This window comes from Petromyzon marinus, chromosome 4 (assembly GCF_048934315.1).
Source record: "Petromyzon marinus isolate PM22_M1 ecotype Great Lakes invasive population chromosome 4, UKy_Petmar_22M1.pri1.0, whole genome shotgun sequence".
Lineage (NCBI taxonomy): Eukaryota > Metazoa > Chordata > Hyperoartia > Petromyzontiformes > Petromyzontidae > Petromyzon > Petromyzon marinus.
Window position 1 is genome coordinate 25,723,560 of NC_133670.1, and position 22,037 is coordinate 25,745,596.

Genomic DNA, 22,037 nt, shown 5'->3' on the forward strand with positions numbered 1-22,037 from the left:
CTTGCACATTTTGACGCGGCAGCTGGCTTGTCTGACTTCAAGTGGGCGACCAACTTCAATCCCCTTCGCCGTACCGCCTCTCTCGCGCCATACTGAGTCTCCATCGGCCACTCCGAGACATTTTCTCGATCGATTTCATTGATCGCGATGAGAACGCTTCTCGAAAGACGCCCCTCGCTGTCTCGCGATGGAACTTTGTGTGCGATGATCATTTTTCTTTGACTGCGACTTTCGTGCAGTCGTTCTTGTTTTAATCGTGCCTGAACTTCAAGGTTCAACTTTTATTGCCGAGTTAATGTGCGCAGCTTTTACATTCCTGAATGTGAGTAACGTTTATTGTAATGCTGTAATAAAGTTCGCATTTGCATCCCTTTGGCTGTCTCGAGCACTTGGCAAAGCCTTGTGATGAGATGTTAGAATTGAGGTCATCAATACACCTGTGTTTTTCACGCAGGGTATCCACCCCCTGTACATACCATCACAGGCTTCATCTCGTCTGTACCAATGGTAATTTTTCAAAGCAATCAATGCTCACCCTCTGAGCACCTAGAGGCCCCTTCAGAGTCCTTGCAGCTCAGGGGAATGGAACTTTGAATGCAAGTGAACGCCACTTGGCGTTAGGTTGCTATGGGACCCCGAGCCGTAAACAGTGGCAAGCTCTGCCCAGAATGCATCGCAGGGCTCCTCTGTGGATTGTGGGCGTGAAAGGCCTCCACTCAGGACAATTCTCACGTATATTTATATCCTGCATGTAAGTCTGTCAACTTGCTAAACAGATGGGCAATGCTGTTATGTATGCAGCTGCATTGAAAACAAATACTAATTTTATTCAGTACTTTTACAATCACAATCTTGTTTTTAGCCGGCCCTTTGTTTTAATGGAAAGTGTGACCTGGTATTCATTGAAGTTGAACAACCTCGGTGCAGCTCTGCTCGGTATCACAGATTCAAAAACGTTTGTGCACACGCGTATTTTCGTGTTTGCTACGTGCGTGTGTGTACGTGCGTGTCACCTGACACCCCTGGACACCCCTTGTAAACGGACGACCCCCGAGTATCGTATTTTAATTATCATTTTAAAAGTTAATGAACGGTGATGACGTGCGCCGTTGACGGCGGTGTTTCCCGCCGCTCAGGGTGATGAAGCGCGTGGCCGGCGTGAAGTCCGGGTGCCCCGTCAAAGGGGAGAAGGTCGTCGACCTGATCTACATCGACATCGTGGGCCTTACGCAGTTCAAGAAGGCCGTGGGTCCACCCTGGGTCCACTACCAGTAAGCACCGCCCTCTGCGGCGCACGCTCGCCGCGTTCCGGCCCCAGAGAGACGGCCCTGGAGATTGGCGCAGCGTGGCGAGGAAATCTCGTCCCTTCCACAGTGGGGGGGAGTGGGGGGGGTACCCTTCGCTAAATCACTCGCCTGGCTTTGTGTTCGGTGAAAATCATCGTAAATCATTTAACCAATGGGGAAAAGGAAGATTATCCGTAATTGCTTTCCTTTCAATGTATTCAAATTATATGCGCTACCTGCTGGTGCGCGCACAAATTGTGCGACTTCTCGCAACTATTCTAATCCTCCTGCCCTTCGACTGGAGAGCGGGTGCGCCTTTGTTGGCGCCACAGCTAGAGGAAATTATCTTGGGTATCTTCGCTCGCAAATTAAAACCGTTTGCCGATCTGCACTTCCCCCCCACGGTCCTCGTGAGCGCTCGGGACGCCACGGTTACGATGGAATCCGCTTGGGTTCCCCAGCAGCACTGCAGCGGCTTGGCAGAGGGAAGCGACACTTCAACGCCTCTTCTCTCCCCCCTCCCCCTCGCCGCACGCGAGCGCAGGTGCATGCTGCGAGTCCTCGACTCCTTCGGGACAGAGCCCGAGTTCAACCATGCCCAGTACGCGCAGTCCCGCGGACACAAGACGCCCTGGGGGAAGTGGAGCCTCGTGCCGCGCCAGTTCTACACCATGTTCCGTACGTCGCGCCTGCCCGGCGTTACGAGTTGGCCGACGCGTGCCCGGTATCTGGAGTGGGCGGGTACTGTGCGGCGGTCGACGGAAGCGGTGGGGAGGCGAATGTAGTCGCGCACGATGCTGGGCATGCCGACCCCTTGCGAAGCCAACATTGCTGGGCCCAAAGTTTGGGCGAAATTCATCGATATTTGTTTGCGTACGGACACGCGGCTCCAGGGGTAGTATGGGTGCAGCAATTAATGCATTCGACGATTAACTTAAATTTGCCTGCATGATTTGTGTATCTACTCGTGTGCGTAATCAGTTTATCGGTTTGTGCGTGTCGTGTGCAATGGGTTCACATCCCCCCTGCAGCCACTGGAGATGCTCCCATTCACTGCAAGGTTGAAAAACAAATTCGATTCTCGAATGGAATCTCGACCCTGAATCATGACAAATCCTCATCGTCCTGGGGGGAGTGGAGGAATGTGTCGGGGAGTTATTTCACCAAAATAGAAAACGGATAAAAAACATTGACAACCAATAATCCATGTTTTAGTCCTTCAGCCAGCCTCTTAATCTCAATGTTTATCCTCCAGAATGTATTTCATCTCTGGAATGGTTTCCACCTTCGAGGTCTCATGAGCAGTCACGCATTGCTGCATTGTCTGATGTTATCGGCAAGAGCATTCCACCTGCACGATGGGGCCCTGTCAGCACAAAAAAACCCCACATTACAATATAAAAACCTCGTTATGCATTGTCGTAAAACAGAATTTCACGCAGCAAAAGTCCTGTCCTTTATATGTCCAGGACCAGATGCGCGCACCGTCACACCAACTAAACACAGCTTGGGATTTGCACTCGCGAGATAGGTGATGCCAATGATGGGCCGCGGCCACCGCAAGGGTGTGGCGGTACACTGCCCAATGCCGTTGGGGAAGGATGGGGTTATTATTTTTAATAATATTTCTTTTCATGAACTGTGCTCCTGTCCTTGTGGACATATTTCTACTTAGAGTTTGCATTCCTCCGAGGATTGATGACTGCGCTGCGAACCCAATTTACTAAACGATGCTTGATGGAGAAAAATGAAGTGACAGAGTGTCTTAATATCTGTTTCACATCGGATGCTGTCATGTTCAGTGTCGCGTTAGAATAACATTGCCGCTGACCTTACGGGCGTGTGGGCGGGCACACCCGCGCGTGAGTGTGTGCTCATGCGTGCATCTGTATAGGCCTGCCTGTGTCCTCAATACCGGGCTAATTTATGGAGGGGCTGTGTTGCCTTGGTGCATTGCTCGTCTTCACAAAACCCCCCGCTATTTCCGTGAAGAACACATTTAACCTCTATGCAGCTTGTAGTATTATTTTTATTGTTTAAAAATATAAAAAGACGATGCAACAACCAGAAGATAAATCTGTAACGCACAAAATCAATGCTACAGTAGCTCCAGCACTAAGCCTGGACTGCCCGACGTATGGCGTTCATGTGCAGCATGGCGACGCAGTGAACAACAATAGCAGCAGCTCGGGATTGTGTTGCGCACTTTGTTCAGTTCTCGAGCTCTGTCGGTGAGATTGTGTTTACTTTCCACGTAAATGCCACCTCTTCTTTGTTCGTCGTGTTGTTCCCACGGGGCCACGAAATGTCTGCAGAGCAAGGACACGCCGCATGACTTCCTCTGCCGTCTACCCACAATTCCTCGCATTTTTCAACGCCTTAATTTTTTTAGTTTGTCACCTAGACTCCTCTCCGTATACGGGACGCATTTGCCACTCGCCCGCGCTATTTCTCCTGGACGCACTTGTAGATGCCTACCTCCTGTAAAACGCTTGCTCACGAGTCTGTGTATATGCGCGTCCTTCATGTGTGCAGCCCACACGCCCGACAACAGCTTCCTTGGTTTCGTGGTGGAGCAGCACCTGAACTCGAGCGACGCGGCTCACATGGAAGACGTGAAGAGGCAGAACCAGTCTTTGGTCTACGGAAAAGTGGACAACTTCTGGAAGGTACCGCGTGTGCGTGTGCTTTCGCATGCTTGCGCGCAAGTGTCGCGGGGAATGGTGGTGCACATTGTGCACATTGTGCACCACCATTCATATTCCGTTCCAAACGTGCAGACCCGAGTTCGATTCGCGGCGGAAGGTAACATCCGTGGCGAATAATCCCAACCAGTCCTGGGCTCTCCCTGCGTTTGACTCGGCCCTAAATGAGTAGCCGGTGCGGTGGGTAAACATCAGCGCAGGGGAAACAAAGGCAGTCGGTTGTGGTGCTCGTCCCAACTTCCCCACATTCGCCACGGCGGCCTCATGAGGTACTCGCTTACAGCACTTGCCACAACAGTCTTCGACTTTGTTTTACGTGTGTGTTTTTATTTGTGCACGAGTCTCAATTGAAATACTCGTGAGGTTAAAGAACAGGTAAATGTTTATTCTTGATCTGCCCATGGCTGCCCGTGCTTAAAATGTTCAGAGAATTTTTGTAATTATACATTTTTTTGTTTGCTTGGTACTGCAATTACCCCCAAATCCCACCCCACCCCCCCCCTCAACACGAGCCTTTAGACTTTTTGCGGATAACGGCACGTGCTCCTTTTGTTTTGTTATCGCCATACCCTCGGCGCGGAGTCGCGGCCAAACACCGGTCGGTGTGACTGCTGCGAACGCACGCACAAATGCACACACAAACGCACGCACGCTAATTTCTCCTCCGCACAATGCGTTGACAGGGACCCATTGTGCGACACGCGCACGCTTCATTAACGAGAACAGCCACAATGGGGGCAAACAGGAAGCACGGAAGCAGATATCGTCGTCGCTATTGAAACACCCCCCTGTTGATTTGTTCTCTGTGGAGGCAAGAAAAATATTAAACACTGCAGCCGCGCGCTCACACCACTGCCAGCAGCAGGGCCTCGTCCAGAGGGAGCACCAGAGAGCCGCTCTTGAGGGCATTTGGCCTCCTCTTCCACACACGCCGCCCAAGGCAACTTGGAAGAGGCGAGAGTGTCCCCACTTAATCCCACCGCACCCGAACTGCCCATGCACTAATTATGGTGCTGCGCCCATTTGTACCGATGGGTGCACAGAAGCAGCAGAGGGTTGGGTATTTAATAAATGTGAACCGTTGTTCCAGCTGCCGCGCCAGGAGGTTGAATCTAGCCGGCGACCTCTGCATTGCTAAGCGTGACACCTTTGTGAACAGCGTTCCACGTGGCTTATTTAAAATAAGTCCGATTCATTTAGAACCGTTTATTTTCACCGTGGCAGCGTCCAGCTGCTGTGAATGCGCATCCCGCTCTGCCATTCTCGGTTTCGAAATTCCTGCCGTCGCAAACGACCGTGTAGGATTAGCGCGACGCAGTGCTCAGGAGGGGGGGGGGGGTGGGAACGAGGTGGGTGGCTGGGGTAGGGAAGTGGAATTGCCAGGGGGAGCAGAGGGGTGATGGGTTGGTGGGGTGGCGCAGGGCCACACTGAAAGTATGAAATGGGCTTAAATAATAGATTTTCTGGCACTGATGGAAAGGCCGGCGCGCGTGATGGGATGTTGGCACTGAAGAAGTGCGTGCGTGTGCGTGAGGTGCGTGTGCGTGCGTGAGGTGCGTGTGCGTGCATGAGGCACGCGCGCGAGTTGTGCGCTGCGCCGTTTGGCTGTCGTCGGCTCGGCCGTTTGTTGTGCTGCCTCGAGGGCTTCCACCCACAGCCGCCACTGCGCGAGGAACTTAGCGGAGGGACGGGGTTCGTCAACGGCAAGAGGCCTCGCTCGTTCGCGCCGTGGCAGCGAATTAAAATATCTAGTCTGTGATGTTTACCATGATTTGTGGCATATTTTCATCATCGTCGTTGTTATCATTACCAGCCGTGGTCTATCCGTTGATAAAATAAAGGCATCCTCATGCCATCTCCGTCATGGCTCGTGGTCCTGCGACACCACAATCCATCTCACTCCTGGGTGTGAACGGACCTCGGTTTACTTTTTTTTTACTTACAATTTGAAAAGAATCATGAACCATAAATCACAATCACAAAACACACATCAGTAATGCTAGCATCCACAAAGTTACTTTGGGGCAAACGAACCGACTTGCTCACCAACCTCGAATGTCTTTAATCAACTTCCCACGGCACCAAAGAAGTGAACCCTTGTCCGATACCGAGCAAGGTGTGCAGAGTGATTGTACTGTGACCCAAAGACCCCGTGTTGTGTAAACACCCCATCGCTGCAGCCAGTGCTGGAGAGATTGGGTGTTTAAGCAGTGGCTTTTGGCTGGCCATCAAACAAAAACGGTCACTGCATCGCGTGCTTTCAGATGTGCTCCTCTTTCCGATATTAGGGAGCCACTGGAGCTGTGCACTTTTAAATCTAGATAGAAAACTCATTTCTTAAAAACTGATTTTTGTGTGTCGTTTGTTTTCCTTAAACCGCACCTCTTATCACCACGGTTGGCTACATATGGTGTAAAAGAAGTTAAACCTTCATACAAACAGTGCATACTTGCAGCTTGTATGGTTTCAACAGCCAGCACTTTATTGGATCTTAAATTAAAGTGCACACCCCCCCTCCCCCCCAAAAAAAACCGTGTAGTTAAATTCGCTGTCATGAAAACATGATACTTGTAAACGGTGTCCTTACGTATACAAAAGGCTATGAATAGTGAGCCCCACAGCCTGTTCCCTCTTAGAATTCTTAGTGGTGAGCAATTTTAACAACAACAACAACAACCACCAGACAGGGGCTTGTCCAGTGCTAGGGCTGTGCTCACGGGGGCTGCCACCGAGCAAACGACAACAACAACAACAACGGTGCCTTGCAGGGAAATGAGCACTCCCTGAAGCGACATCGCCGCTTGGGGAAGTAAAGTCTATCGGCTCGCCACATGTTTGTCACGTCCTGTACAGGAGCGAGGTGGCGTAAGTTGAGTTTAAGATCGGTGTCGCGTTGGATCGCTTGGCGACGATTAGTACGCTCACAATACACAAGTGTCGAGTCGTGTGCTCGAGTCGGTTATTTACACCTGATGCATATTATACGCTCACTGTGCTAATGTAACATTTAGGCAATTTGAGGGAACAACGCTATACAAACGGGACAAACGAACCGAGCTGATTCGACGTTTTGCCCGAATCAAAACCAAGAATTGTGATAATTCATCAAATCACTGGAGCAGCTGGCCAACGTGCATCATTACATCCCTCACTCGGGCACCGACGCTAAAAAACAGATTTTGCTCGTACACATAATCTCCTTCAGTGCTGTGCCCAACGATTCTGGCAACCTGGCTTAGACTCGTGGCCAAACGGAGCGCAACAACGCCAAGTGGTATCTGGACAGTGCATCGGCCCTGCCAAGACACCGGCAGACAGCCGTGGCCACGATTGGCCACGCTGCCCGTTCCACGGCTGCTCACTGACGGCAACAGTCGTTGGGCTAATTGTGGATCATTGTCTGCCCTTCTTATCACGCACGCACGCTCACAGTCACTGAACAAAACGCGATAGAACAATTCACCCGCCACTCCTTGCGAGCCAACGAAATGTCACATTTTAAGGTCTCAATTCCATTCACGGATCCTGTCTCGTTTTTTCTTTTGGGTTCAGCATCCCTAGCTGCAGCAGAGGTCGCATTAACCCGTGTCATAATTGAAAATAATCGATTCTTACGCGCTAGATTCCATGAATGTAATGTAACGTGAAGAATAGGCTTTCTTAACCTTGTGAGACATGCACCCCAATTCAACAAAGTCTGCAAATTTAATCAAAAAACTTATTTACATTATTTTTTATATAACCGACATTGATTAAAGACCAAACGTAGTCTGCAAAGCCACTGTTGTGTTTTGAAAACTAATTTCTTCAGAACTGCTTTTTGTGTTTAGTTTTTCCTACCCTCACAGCTCCAATTAGCACTGTTGGCTACGTACGCTGCGACAGAATTTATACGTGCATACACAACATGCTACCCTTGCATTTTCACTCAAGTTCCTTTCGACGACGCTGTGTGGACGCGAGCACTTGGGTGTGGCGGGCACGGTACCGTGTTTGTGCTGAACGAGCACAACGGCCGGTGTCGGCGTCAAGGCCAGGCCATCGCCGTTCAAAGCAAACGACCTCGCCGTCACCTCTTGGGCTTGTTATCTCGCGCATAACCTGAGACCCGCGCAGAGTACAAAGACTAGAACCGGGCCTTGCCCCCACCCCTGGATAGTCACCCCGGCGGGGGTCCTCGCAGCGGGCGTCTCCATCTGGAGGTTTCCGCAGGTGAATTCTCTTCCCGCAGAATCTCCCAGAACGTGGAGCGAAACGTCAGCCACCGACGTGCCGAACAACACGCGCGGCACAGCCCGAAAACGCGACGGGGGGGGAGGCTCTTGGTTTAGTCGAGTTACTTTTTATGGCACTCAAACTTGGGTTTGTCCCTTGTGTGCAGCTACAAAAGCTGGGCTTATTGACCGGTGGAGATCGCTAAAATGATCACCAAAGAGACGGCTACATGCACCTGACGTTTCTGTTGCTCCTAGGGCAGCCTAAGAGTGTCCGATATAAATTGTTTGCCAAAGTAAGAAAAGCAGCGAACGTATTTATCCAGCACAAACCGGGAACGCTGCCCTGCCTGGCCCCGGCGCACTTCGTGCTTTTGTTTGGTTGCGTCCCGTGGCACTGTCGTGTTGCGCATCTGTAATTCGCTTGCTCGTGTGGCCGAATCTCCTCGCCGAGCCTTAGTCACGTTCACGTTCCATAAGCGATTGATAGGTTGGGTTTGACTCCGCATTGTCTTTGGAACTTACCACTTAGGCGCCACAGTGGCAAGATGTTAACTCCCTCGCCTGGTATGCAGGAGGTCGTGGGTTCGAGCCCAACGCCCGTATATTTGGAGTTTGCGTTCCTCAGGAAACCCTCGGCGAGTTTCAAGACTCATTTTTAGAAGGGTGCTGCTGCATTTTTGGATGTTTGTTCAGTCGGTTGAGGAGCGTTCTTGCACCCATTGAGACCAGAAGTCTCCTTTTCAAGGGAGACCCGGGGAAATATAATTATGGCGCACGAGCGTACGATCCCCTTGAACGCATGCGCGTTTGCGTTGTCCAAGTCAAATTAATTGGGGGGCCTCAAGTAATACGGTGATTCACATTTGAACAAAAAAACAAATGCCCACATGAAGAACTCTATAAGTTGCCTGTGTCACATTCATGGTTGCGGTGGGTGGGGCAGGGGGGCTTAGTGGCAGGAGAGGACGCTGGTGACATACAAGAGACCCGTGTGTGCACAGCAGTGATTGCGCTGCGCTACGAACCCGGCGACCCAAGTTCGATTACCGCTCATGACAATTATCTGAACCGGTCCTAGTCCTCCCGTAGGTCGACTTGGCCTCAAATAAAACCTGGTGCGATACGTAACACATTGCCACTAGGGTGACGAAGGCGGCCGGGCGTGGCGATGTCACGCCACCACCCCATCGTGTGCCATGCCGCCCTTCAAAGTTGCTCGCTAACAGCACCTTCCAACACAGTCTGTCATGCTATTCAGTGGATATTTGGTGTATGCCAGTAACAACTGTAAGAAAATATCACAGTTACACGCATCGTATAAATAAACTTATGCAATAAGTTCAAATGTACAATATATTAGACACTGATATCAGCATCTTGTTATAGTTTATAACAGCAAACTTTTATTATGCCATAAGCTAAAAAAAAGGTGTATAACAGCTACGGATTCTAAAGCGCAAACAACGGAAGCCATGCAGTTGAACGTTTTGAAGGTAATCAACACGTCGCATTACTGCAAGCAGAGTCAACTAAACTTAGTATACATAACACAGGTTTTTTGGGGGGGTTAGATCGCGTAAATATAAATGTGTCGTTAAACCCGCCACCACCCGACACACACAATTACGTGGCAAGGTTTGTCGTGTAAATAGAACATGCCAAGTCGTTACTAGTACAGCACACCGGTGTGTTGGAGAGAAAATCCACGACATATACAATCTGAGTACAACTAACTAAATGGACGATATTGGTCACGGAAGCCTACGTGTTCAACTAAACTTAGTAAAAACACTGTGAAAAGCAGGATTCAACAGCCTGCTTGCTGTACTGCCATTTCTTGGCCATCTCGCAGCCCGGCGGGTTTTGGAGTTTCAGGATCGTCGACGAGGATTTACCAAATCTCTTCTGTCTGCACATGATAATAAATTCGTCCAATCACCTTCTTGGTTTTTAAATATTATCAATCCTGCATTTCTGCTTAAATATGCTTTTACCCATAATGCTACACAAACGGCAGGATGGCGCAGCAGTTACACCCATGACTCACGGCAAGCGTGGCCTGGGTTTGAGTCCCGACTCGGGCACCCTTTCTGTGCTCAACTTGTTCCTTGATGGTTTTCTCCGGGTTCTCCGGTTTCCTCCGAAAGCTAAAAACAAAAACATACAATGTGACTGGTATTAACCCAAACATCCCATTGCTTGCAAATTACTTAATTGGGATTGCACGCAGCAACGGTGCCCCCTGCTGCAAGAGCCTGGAGGTGGCCTCCTGAGTAAACTTGACGAACACAGCTGCCGTTCTGTCAAACATAGGACAATAGAGTTAAAGGAGACCTTCATGGAGAGAGACGTGGTCATGAAAATGGTATTTTTATATGCCACGCAGCATTGTTTTTGTCATACTATCTACATATTGATTTACTCAAAGGAGGCACCCTCATAAATACATGGATACTTTGTCAACAGGACCCATTGTGAGCTCTTCCGTCCGATCTTAAAAAGAAAATACGGCACATACGTGCGTGCACGCGTGTGTTTGCGGTTTAATTTGTCTCCACCTTTTCAAGGAGTCACTGTTAACGCCTTGTTATTATTGCCAACAAACTTGGCATTCGCATCTCTGGGTGTGCACGAAAGGCCAACTCTAGCACCAACTCTCACACCGTGCCCATTCCCGGGACGGCGTCGCGGCACGGGGGGGGTGAGCGCCTCGCACGTCCGTGGGCTGCTTCGTCCGCGTATTCACGTGGCCACTTAGCACGCGGTCTCTGGGGGTCGCGGGGTCGTGGATGTGTCTCCTCTCCGCTCGCGCTGGCGCTTGGGTTAACAAGGCGCCACCTCTCTGTGCGCGTACCGCACCACTCCGTGCCGCAACCGGGAAAGTGGGGCATTAGAACGCCTCTTCCGGGTATGTGCATTGACACTTGGGGTGGGTGAGCGCGCTTTCCCTTGGTGAATTAATACGGAAACTCAACCCATTTGTCAATAAACTGTGTGGCCCTGAAGAGACACAAATATATAATGGGAAACATTTCGGGGAATATCCCTACTTCATGTGACCTCCTTTGCCAGTACCAAAATATGAGAATAGGTTTTCCCCTTTTTTCTGGCAACAAAACAGGAGTTGAGATGTTAAAACACCAAACTGAAACCTTTTACAATGAATCATGTCTGCATTAACCACAATACGTGTGGTCAGAAAGCAAAAAACAACATACTCTGATAATAAAAGGTTTCTGTTTGGTGTTTAAACATCTCAACACCTGTTTTGTTTCCGGAAAAAAGTGGAAAACCTATTCTCAATATCCCTACTATATAGCACAGCAAGGCTGCCGGAAACGTTATCTATAGATAACCATATATAATAATTATTATACGGTTACTCCTGGAATGCGTTTTGGTCTCGCGGCGTGTTCTTGGACTGTGGCTGCCTTAAGCACTTCGCCTGCAATCCAGAATGTTGGAGGCAAGGGTTGATGGATCACCCCGATTCATTCTACTCCAAAATCTGCAGCGCTGTCAAGTCGCTGGGAGGTTACAGTGCGTGAAATGGGCTCGTAAAATCCATCTGTGCGGAATTTTGAGTGTTATGCGTTGAGATTTCTGCGAGCACTCGGTTTTCTTTGCACCGTCAAAATACGGCTAACGTGGGACAAATGTCCCAATGCAAGGACCCTCCTGAAAGAGTCTGGAGACTTGGTTAGCCTTTACAAATGAATGGAATTGTTATTATTATTATTCACCTTTGCTTCCACGTAAGCTTTTGCGACCAATATAATTAAAATCCATTGTCTGGATCGCACCGCGCGAGTGAATTATGTTGGGTGGAGCTAGGTGTACGACACTTCACTCACCCGCTCCGACCCAAGCATCGATTACGAATCCACGTTTTTACTTTTCCTCCCGTTCACGTAACAGTTAACCTGCCTCACCTCTCGAGTGGAACATCCGACGGCGCCCATTCATGCGTCTACCCCCCACCCCGCTCGCGCGTGATGTCACGGCCCCGCGTGCAGGGAAAGATGCAGTACCTGGACATCATCAGCAAGTACACGGAGATCCACGGAACCGTGCACGGGGCCACGGTCAATGTGCCGCCCTACGTCAAGAACCACGGCATCCTGAGCGGTCGCGAGCTTCAGTTCCTGCTGCGTGAGACCAAGGTATCCTTTCTCTCTCTCTCTTTTTGTTTTGCCACCTGGCGAAGCCAAAACGTGAACTCGGAGCGCTAAGCAAGTGTGAAGATTGCTGCCCCCCGCGAGCACAGAGGGGCGACTGGGAATGGGCGCAAGTCTCTTGTTTACTTTTTGTTTGACCCCCCTTTGGGTTCAGCACGTCTTGTAATTGGAGGCGGTGGGGGGGGGGACATCTAAATTTGATCACATATCCCTCGGCGAGATGCTGTACGAAATCGTGCCACACGTGTATCGCTAGGCGGTGGAAAAGGTGCGTAGAACATACGCGGTGTGTGTTAATAGAGAAGAGACGGCCCTAGAAAGAGGGGGAAGATGACGGTCAGATGAGCAATGAGATGCGATTCCATAAAGGATTCTTTAAAACGGTGAGTGCGTTCTCATAACTGACTGGGGGACTAGAACACATTCCTGCGGAGGGAGCTGGTAGGAACGTTGGGTTGCTCGGTCAATGGCCAGGGTCAACGGCGGCACCACGTGGTGTGTTCCGCACAATATGCCCGACTGTGAGGGGGGGCACAAGCCGGCGAGAGTAGGTTAAACGTTGAGTTTTAATAAGGGCACCACGGGGTGACCAGCCCCTCCCCACCCCTCCCACCCCCCACCCCTCCCACCCTCCACCCAGCCCCACCGTCCCCACCCCCCACCCAGCCCCACCCTCCCTGCCCAGCCCCTCCCCACCATCTCCCCCCAGCCCCTCCCCACCCTCCCCTCCCCACCCTCCCCAGCCCATCCCCACCCTCCCCACCCAGCCCCTCGCCACCCTCCCCTCTCCACCCAGCCCCACCCCTCCCATTTTATCCGGGTGTCCGGATACACGTGGACAGACATTCACAGACATACACAATGAATCCCCTGCCTCCTGTGACTTAAGCCCGGTTGGGCTTCCAGTCCCCACTACGTTTCCTACCAGTATTATGGGTGCAGTGGAGGAACCTGAGGACTTGCTTGGACCGGGTGGTCTCGTGTACGGGAGACTGCCGGCAGCCTAGCAGCGGCATCTGTTCCCTGGTATCACTCTCCCAGCAGCCGCAGCAGCAGCAGCTTCTGTTTCCACCACGTTACTCGCTGACCCCCTGTCTCCTGCTGCACATGTGTGAAAGAAAGCTTCATAGCTCATCGGATTCCCCCAGTCTAAATACGGATTTTTGATTGGGTGCCAGTTTCGTTGGCAGGCGGTGGGCGTTTTGCGACCTCGTGAAAGCTGCAGCGCCACCCCGTGTGTCGCTGGGCCATTGGCGGTCTTGATTCAAAGGTCAATTGCTTTGAAGTGGTCAAAAGTCGTGACTTTACCCGCACCCCTCCCCCGTCATCCCAGCCTGTGGTTGTGCTCGAGGCTGCGTTCAGCACCGCCTTGCCGGGGCTCGCAGTGTCGTGTTTCATTTTAAGCGATGTTACTTTATAATTAACGTCGAATCGTCTTACATCTTCCATGGTTTCATATTCATTCTTAAATTTAGCTGAAACAATTGTCCGATTGTTTTTTTCCGGCGTTGTTCGGTGTACACCCAAGAATGTGTTAGTGTTTTTCTGTCCAATTTATTTTTTTTACTTATCTGCACATCATGTTCCCCGGTCTCTGTGGGCTCTTGAAAATATAAAGGAGCAGCCCTGCAATTGCTTCTTCATGCCACAGCTGGTGGACGGGCCTCCACAATAGGGAGCTCCAGAGAAGCCCTCATGGGGTATTTTGGCCTCCTCTTCCATGTGCAGTGGCTTCTTAACTGGTTCTAAATAGATGTTAAGCTTCATATGTATGTTCAACTTTACTCTTTGGTTCTATTCGGTAAAGTCACGTAGGTAAAAAATAAAACAAAAAAAATCACGACGTTTCGGCCACAACACACACAGACTGCGCAGTCTTCGAGACAGTCTGGTCCCTTCACCTGATGAAGGCCGCTTGTGTTGTGGCCGAAACGTCGTGATTTTTGTTGTTTTATTTTTTTTACCTACGTGACTTTACCAAATAGAACCAAAGAGTATGGATCCTTGCAGTCACGAAAGCTTCAAATCTAGAATATGTTGAACTTCTTTAAACCGTACGTAGCTAACTGATAATCGGAGGTGCAACTAAACGTCGCATATTTCTGTAATCTATGAGCATTCCTTTAGGAAGCAGTAGTCCAGTGAACGTGCGACGTCGGCCCAACGTTACACGTTTTACTGGGCAGTGGCGTGTGGTCGGGCTGGCGGAGAGCGATTTTCTTAATCTTGAACACGTTTAAACGTTTCCTGATATCGTGCGGTAGTGATCGTGCGGCTGGCATTGGAGAAGCCCGCTGCATCTGTCGCACAGCCACGAGGGGTGGCCGTGGATTCTTTCGTCACGAGTGGTGAAATGGAAACCAACTGGGGGCGAATCACGAGCTCAATTTTAGCAGCCACATCGATGCGCCCGGAGGGGCCGAGGAAACGGGAATTAAATCTGCGAGTTAGAAAAGCACGAACTTCCTTCGCGGTATGGTCTCCATATGGTAAATTAGAAAGGTTACTCTCCAGGTGTATATAATTACAGTTGGTGGTCGCTTTCTAGGGTCTACTTGGAATCGTCCAACAAATATCATCAGGAGTCCGAGATATGATGCCTTATGATGTCATCTCTTCCAGGTTAAGCCACGTGGTGTTGAGCCATGCTACGCGAGCTTTCGCCACGCACTACCGTAGGGCATCATCAGGAGTGAAGATGCCTCCGGTTGTGGGTGGCGAAAGCTTGAAATGCTCAATGAGCGGCTCGACCCAGACGCACCACACTGGGCTTAGGAGTCGCTGCGGGCACCCACGTGCCAAATCTTCTCGGTGTCACGGGAGCGTGGCGAGCGTGAAATGTGTAACCGTGCAGCAGCGGTTGCACTCTGCAATGAGTTGCACGCGAGTGTTTTGTTTTCAATGATCAACCCAAATCACCCCGACCTATTACAATTTCTGCACGGCGCATGCGATCGATACGAATGCATAATTGTGAAAGATCAATTTTGGACAAGGCCTGCTCCTTGGTAAAATCGCGGCAGCTCTGCCGTAACATTTCCCACACAATCACCAACTGACAAAGTCAAATCCCTAACAACGCTCACGAGGCAATGACGCACCGTCACGTGTTCGTAATAACCGCGAGATTTCAGTTGGTCAAACACTCGGAGATTCGTTCCTTGGCAAAAACAGCACAAGGCTGCGCGTTTGGTTTTGGTAAAAAAAATAAAAGCTGAGCATTTCTCTCATTGCTGTTCCCCCCCACTCCACAGCTGTTTGTGGGGCTGGGCTTCCCGTACGAGGGCCCCGCGCCGCTTGAGGCCATCGCCAACGGCTGCGTCTTCCTCAACCCTCGCTTCCGTCCCCCCAAGAGCAGCAAAAATACCGACTTCTTCAAGGGGAAGCCCACCCTGAGAGAGGTACACGAGCGAGCGACACCCCATCGCGGCGCGCCCCCTCGCTGCCCACGGAGCTGTCGGCTCGAGCGAGCAAGCGGCCGTCCCTCGGCGCTCGCCATTGCCAACGAGGCCCCTCCGTGCGCCGACGCCCAGATCGTTCGCGTCACGTGGCCTCGAGCCCGTGGGGACGGCGTGTCCCTGCGCACGCTCATCGCCCTGGTCTAACGGTCGCCACATGTGCCGGTTTTCCCACCATCGTTCTCTTGCAGCAGCAGCTGCTGTCCTGGGCAATAATTGCGTAATGGTTTGTCCTTCATCCTTCTTTCGCACTGTACGTAGCCTGCTTGTGCCAATCGGAGGCTGCGGGGGGAAGGACAACAAGGACAACGTCATACATATATTATAAATAATAGCAATTATACACCACTCAAAACTGTGTTCCCCCTTTCGGGATTGTGAGATATTGTTCTTCTCGGAGGTGACATCCTTGGCCCACGCCGCGATGCCGGTTAGACTTGATTACCCTCGCCCTCCCCCCCTGCCCACCTCTGTGAGACGATACGGAGGCAGCGTAACCGCTCGGGCAAAGCAGGGACCTGCCCCGGCCTGGCCTCGACGCACTTGGCGCTTTTGTTTGGTTCCGTCACGTGGCGCTCTCATGTTGCGAACCTGTAATTCAGTCGCTCGTGTAACCGAGTCGACTCGCTGAGTCTTAGTCGCTTTCACTTTTCCCGAAGTAATTAAGGGTGGGGTTTTAATTATGCAACATTTGAAAATTACTGACCGCTTAGTTCACATAAGGGTAGCTTACTAATAAGGCCAGTTATTTTTAGCAATTGTATTTATGCCAATTATTTGCCCAGGAAAGCTTCACTGAGTCCGCAGACTTTTTAAGGAGGGTTCTGGATTGGGATGTTTTGTCAATACCACTTATAAGTGCTTGACTTGTAAGAGGTAAATGGAGGGTAGAGAGAAAACCCGCTCATACGAGGGGAGAACACTTCAACTCTGCACAAACGGATGCAGACTTAGTCCACTGAGTACACCAGATGTAAGGGTGTACTGCACCTATCACTGTTCTGCCATCTCCCGACACGTGGCAGTCTGGTGCCTGCAACGCATCTCCCGTCCAGGCACTCGCTGCCTCAAGCCTGCTTAGCTTCCCAGATCCGACGAGGTGCAGAAACCAATATTTGTGTCGTTCTTCGTGGACTCTCATGAACCCTGCGGGCCGAGCTACAGACACCGTACCCACAAAAAGCGTTCTCTCTTGCTGGCGACCAGATGCAGGATAATGGCCATTTTAATGAAATTGATGTAGTTGAATGTGGGGAGTCCGAAAGAGACTCGTATCCCAAAATGATAAAACATTAAACGTTTAAAAGTGGAGGAAAACTCAAACTCGCGCTGATTGAAACGGGCTCGACGAGCCAATTAGAATTGAGTGACGCGCAAGAATAACGGAGCGTTGCGCACTGCACGGATGCCAAGCGCACATCATCGCGATGCGTTTACGACTTGCCCGTGGCTCACCCTCGTGCCGTGCCGTCTCGCTGTGCCGTGCGTTCCCACTCCAACGTCTCTCCCCCCTCTCCCCGTTTGCCGCTTGCCCGCCAGTTGACGTCGCAACACCCGTACGCGGAGGTGTACATCGGCAAGCCTCACGTGTGGACGATCGACATCGACGACCCGCAGGAGGTGGAGGCGGCAGTGCGTCAGATCGTGGCACAGAAGGTGAGCAACGCACGCTGGCATCGACTCTAACCAACACCGACAACACCACAACCACCAACCAACCACGGCGACCACCAACAAATACCAACCACCAGAAAAAAAACACCAACCAGTACCGCCGCTGCTACCAGCACAAACCGTTAACACAGCAAAGTGCCATCACCGTGTTCAGCAACACTGTAGGTCATCACTCGCCAACAACAACACCAAATATCACCAATCAATAGCACCACCAGCACCACCAATCTAAACGCCAACCAGCACCACCACCCGAGGATGCCCTGGGACTAATTGGTGTTGCCCTGGCTGCCCCGGCTACACCCGTGGCTTATTGTTGTCGCTACTGTTGTTGTTGTTGTTGCCATGGTCGTTGTTGTTGTTGTTGGTACTGCGCGCCGGTTAGGGTAGAGAAGGCGCCGCCTTCTCTACCCTAACGTCTCTCTTCGGTGTTCATTTTTGTCAAGCGCCTTAAAATGCAATTCCATGCAGATGTGATAATAACGTGTTGAAATATTTGTTCCTCTTGTTGTTGTTGTTGTTCCAGCAGTCTGCACGGCTTAACGGTAGACCCGTCACCTTTCCCACGAGCGTGGATGTGCGTGTCTTTGTGCTCGCCCACAGCACTTGCCCCAAACAGTCTGTTAAGGCTATACGGGGGGATCTTTGTGCATTTGCCCTTGGGTAGTGGTGTGTGTCTGTGTCTGTCTGTGTGTTGGGGCAGCGGCTGGTGGTGTGTGTCTGTGTGTTGGGGCAGCGGCTGGTGGTGGTGTGTGTCTGTGTGTGTGTGTCTGTGTGTTGGGGCAGCAGCTGGTGGTGGTGTGTGTCTGTGTGTGTGTGTCTGTGTGTTGGGGCAGCGGCTGGTGGTGGTGTGTGTCTGTGTGTGTCTGTCTGTGTGTTGGGGCAGCGGCTGGTGGTGGTGTGTGTCTGTGTGTGTCTGTCTGTGTGTTGGGGCAGCGGCTGGTGGTGGTGTGTGTCTGTGTGTGTCTGTCTGTGTGTTGGGGCAGCGGCTGGTGGTGGTGTGTGTCTGCGTGTGTCTGTCTGTGTGTTGGGGCAGCGGCTGGTGGTGGTGTGTGTCTGCGTGTGTCTGTCTGTGTGTTGGGGCAGCGGCTGGTGGTGGTGTGTGTCTGCGTGTGTCTGTCTGTGTTTTGGGGCAGCGGCTGGTGGTGGTGTGTGTCTGCGTGTGTGTTGGGGGAGCTACGCCACACACCCAGCGGTCCTGGTTGGATTCCCGGGCACGGCTCGCTTCAGCGTCGCTTTGTTTTGTGTGTCCCCCCCCCCCCCAAGACGGAGCCGTACATGCCGTACGAGTTCACGTGCGAAGGCATGCTGCAGCGGGTGAATGCGTTCATCGAGAAGCAGGTAAGGGACCCCCACGTTGCGCCCCAAAGGGGCGCCCCACGTGGGCCGCAGGGATCGGAGCTGCGGGCGGTCCCTCCGTGCCCTCTTCTCACATTGCCGAGACCCCCCTACCCCCCCCCCCCCTCCTCCCCCCTTCCCTCCCCCCACCACGGCTCAGGGGATAGAAAATAAATCCATACTTCACAGCAGGCAACGTTAGAGCATTTCCAGAATCGGTATGAATTGATTTTTTTTGCTCTTTTGGAAGCTTGTTATCTGCCAACTGTCGCAGCCAGCGCTTCTCGCTACTTATTTGTAATTAGTAGCTTTGTAACATCGCATCGATCCGCGGATTAAAATATTTTCTGACGCTTGCGGTACGTGCTCTGAAGCTCGGTACGTAAGAATGCATCGGTTGCCGTTTGTGCAAAATTATACGCCTGTGATTTGCTGACGTTGCATTTAGGCGTACCCAGCGAAGGCAACTGTACAAATGAGAACACGTTTAGACGTAATGGAAATGAAAAGATTTTCAAAAATGTGTTGGGGGGGAAAAAAGCATTGAATGTTGATTCAAGTTGCATTTCCTGAGTTGTGACGATTCATTTGATTACTTAGGAGGATGAATTGTGACACGTCTGATAATTAGCACCCTATCATCTCTCCAAGATCGATAAAATAGGTAACAACTTGTGGGAATTCTGCAATGGTTGTACTGTGCAGGCATTGATCCATAAGACATGCTCTGTCTGCTATTTGAGACCACCATTCAATGCACATTTGAGTGGCTTTTTGTTGTAAGGGTTGAAGTTCTTTATCATGATGATTCTTTTTTTACTCATGAGTCTAGAATATCCCAAAGTTGTATGTATGTTCAACTTATTTTGCACCGTGCATTGCCAAACTGTGTGATGGGTTTATATTCCCATCCACTGCACTTGTTCCATTAAAAAAAATTGCAATACGAATTGAAGCGTTTTTATCAGAGTGAATTTGTGTTTAGAATTGAAGTGTTTAGTAAAAGCCACAATTTTGGTACCATGGTAATGTAAATGTTTAATTTTAACAGAGTCCGTGAAATTTTGGAAATAGCCGAGGTGATTGTTGGTGCGTGCACCGCGCCGTTTCTCCTGCAGGACTTCTGCCATCAGAAGCTGCTGTGGCCACCTCTGAGCGCCCTGCAGGTGAAGGTGGCCCAGCCAGGCCAGTCGTGCAAGCACCTGTGCCAGGAGAGCCAGCTGATCTGCGAGCCGACGTACTTTGCTCACCTCAACAAGGAGCAGGACCTTAGCCGGTAAGGCTTCGTCCATTCACCAATAACAAAACTTCAGACTCGTGAGGTGGCCCGGACGCGAGGTATATATCTGTGCAGGCTTAAGAGTTGTTTGTTTTTGGGTTTTGTCTTCCGTCGTTATTGAGCTCGTTTACCCGGGAAAGCCTCGCTGACTCTCAAAGGGGGACACCCTTTTCAGGAGGGTCCTGCCAAGACTTCTCAGTGGGGTACGGTGTTGTTGCACGTAATCTCAATCGAGTAATTTGCGTCGCATTATTTCATAATTGGGATGTTTGGCCAATACAAGTCACATTTTACCCTTATATTTTTGTTAGCTATGTGAGGAAACTTGAAAACCCGGAGGGAAAAACCCCTGCAGAACAAGGGGAGAGCACACAAACGCCGCACAGAAAGGCACCGAAATCGGGAGTCAAACCCAGGCGCTTGTGGCTGCGAGTGGGACCGAGTGTCGCCGTCGCAGCCGCCTGACGAAACATTTCCCGATTTGACTCTTGTGCCCCCCATTGGCAGCGCGCGGTGGCTTCTACTATCATAAGTAGTTTCCGGCCGCCTTAAAAAAAAAGCCCGTTTTACGTCAAACAGCAACTCTCTTTGGTAATTGCCTTTTGAAATCTGCAGGCTGCCGTGGGATTCGAGGATTTCTGGCCGACGTAAATGGGGCTCAGTGGCCGCTCGGCTATCTCTCAGCCGCGTTGACGCATGCGAGACGGATCCGCTTGATATACCACGCAGCCCGTCACCCGGACGTCCGCTCGTTTCGTAGGAATTGGCAGAGCACGGGGGGTTGGGGGGAGCACATGGACAGACTGGCACTTCTATTGACCCGCGTGAGCAGGGACACCGTTCTTAATAATTACCGCGTGGGTCTTTTATAGAGTGCACCACGGGGTCGTTAAGATCCCAAGAGTGGGGAGAGGAGCCAAGATTAAACATCTCATCTGGAAGGGAGCCTCTGAGGCAGCGCGTTTCGTTCTCTAGCGTCACGCCGGAGACGCCACTTGGAGCTCCGGGGCGTGAACTTGTGATGCCGAGAACACTCTGGCTTTATGCGGCAAAACATGGCCATCTTCAAGGTCCTCCGTGAACCCACTCGCTTGCTTCCGCACCTCTGATTAGCACGGTTGACTTCGTACTGTGCGAAAGAAGTTCAACGTACATTTCTAAGTCTACCTCTCCTATTCTTAGTTTTTTCTCTTCAACGTGACTTTACCGAAAAAAACTAAGAATATGAATTACTGCAGTCACGAAAGCTTTAAATCAAAATCTACCTCTCCTGTCGCAACTTAACTCGGCTCCCCCTCTTGTCCCCTTTGCTCCAGCAACGGCGACCTTCTGTCAGCCCCAGTAATCTGCCGAGAGTGAGGCCTTCCTGAGTCAACTAGTATACTAATCATAAACGCTTCTCTCAATGAGTGGGAGGTCGCTCCTCTGTTGTACCCAGGGACTGGAACCCCCCTCCCCTTTGCCGTCTGTGCTGTCGGCTCCCTGCCCCTGGTCAAGTCCAGGCTCAAGACCTTTCCCCTAATCCTCTCTCTGCCCGACTGCCTTATCTATTTAATTTTTAAAAAGTTCATTGTGTCCATTATTAATGTTCCGCCTTGTTTCCCCATGATTAATGTATCCCACTTTTGCACAGCATCTGGAGAAGCGGTCTCGGGTGCACGCCTTGCGCGTGCACGCCTTGTGCGTGCACGCCTTGCGCGTGCACGCCTTGCGCGTGCACGCCTTGCGTGTAAATTAAACGGTGACCCCCATCGCCCTCGCGTCGCACAACCACCACCACCTTCTGGTGGAACCCGACCCCCTTAGCCTTTAAACGACTGAAACATCAAACTGTGCCATAATCTCCGAGCATCATTTATTTCCGTGCGATAGCTCTGCGTATGAGGCTACTACAGAAATATG

The 22,037-nt window shown here is 51.1% G+C and overlaps 1 protein-coding gene across 3 annotated transcripts in view; it reads left to right on the forward strand.

Moving 5' to 3' along the window:
- The window catches only part of MGAT5 (alpha-1,6-mannosylglycoprotein 6-beta-N-acetylglucosaminyltransferase), a 103,092-nt gene that overhangs the window by 73,177 nt on the left and 7,878 nt on the right, over nt 1-22,037 (forward strand). For all 3 annotated transcript variants that reach the window (XM_076060335.1, XM_032944519.2, XM_032944509.2), the window contains exons 9-16: nt 1,137-1,271; nt 1,831-1,964; nt 3,822-3,955; nt 12,225-12,371; nt 15,641-15,787; nt 17,384-17,500; nt 18,785-18,859; nt 19,975-20,132. In XM_076060335.1, the coding sequence (XP_075916450.1) occupies nt 1,137-1,271; nt 1,831-1,964; nt 3,822-3,955; nt 12,225-12,371; nt 15,641-15,787; nt 17,384-17,500; nt 18,785-18,859; nt 19,975-20,132 (1,047 nt within the window). The remainder of the gene's footprint in view (nt 1-1,136; nt 1,272-1,830; nt 1,965-3,821; nt 3,956-12,224; nt 12,372-15,640; nt 15,788-17,383; nt 17,501-18,784; nt 18,860-19,974; nt 20,133-22,037) is intronic.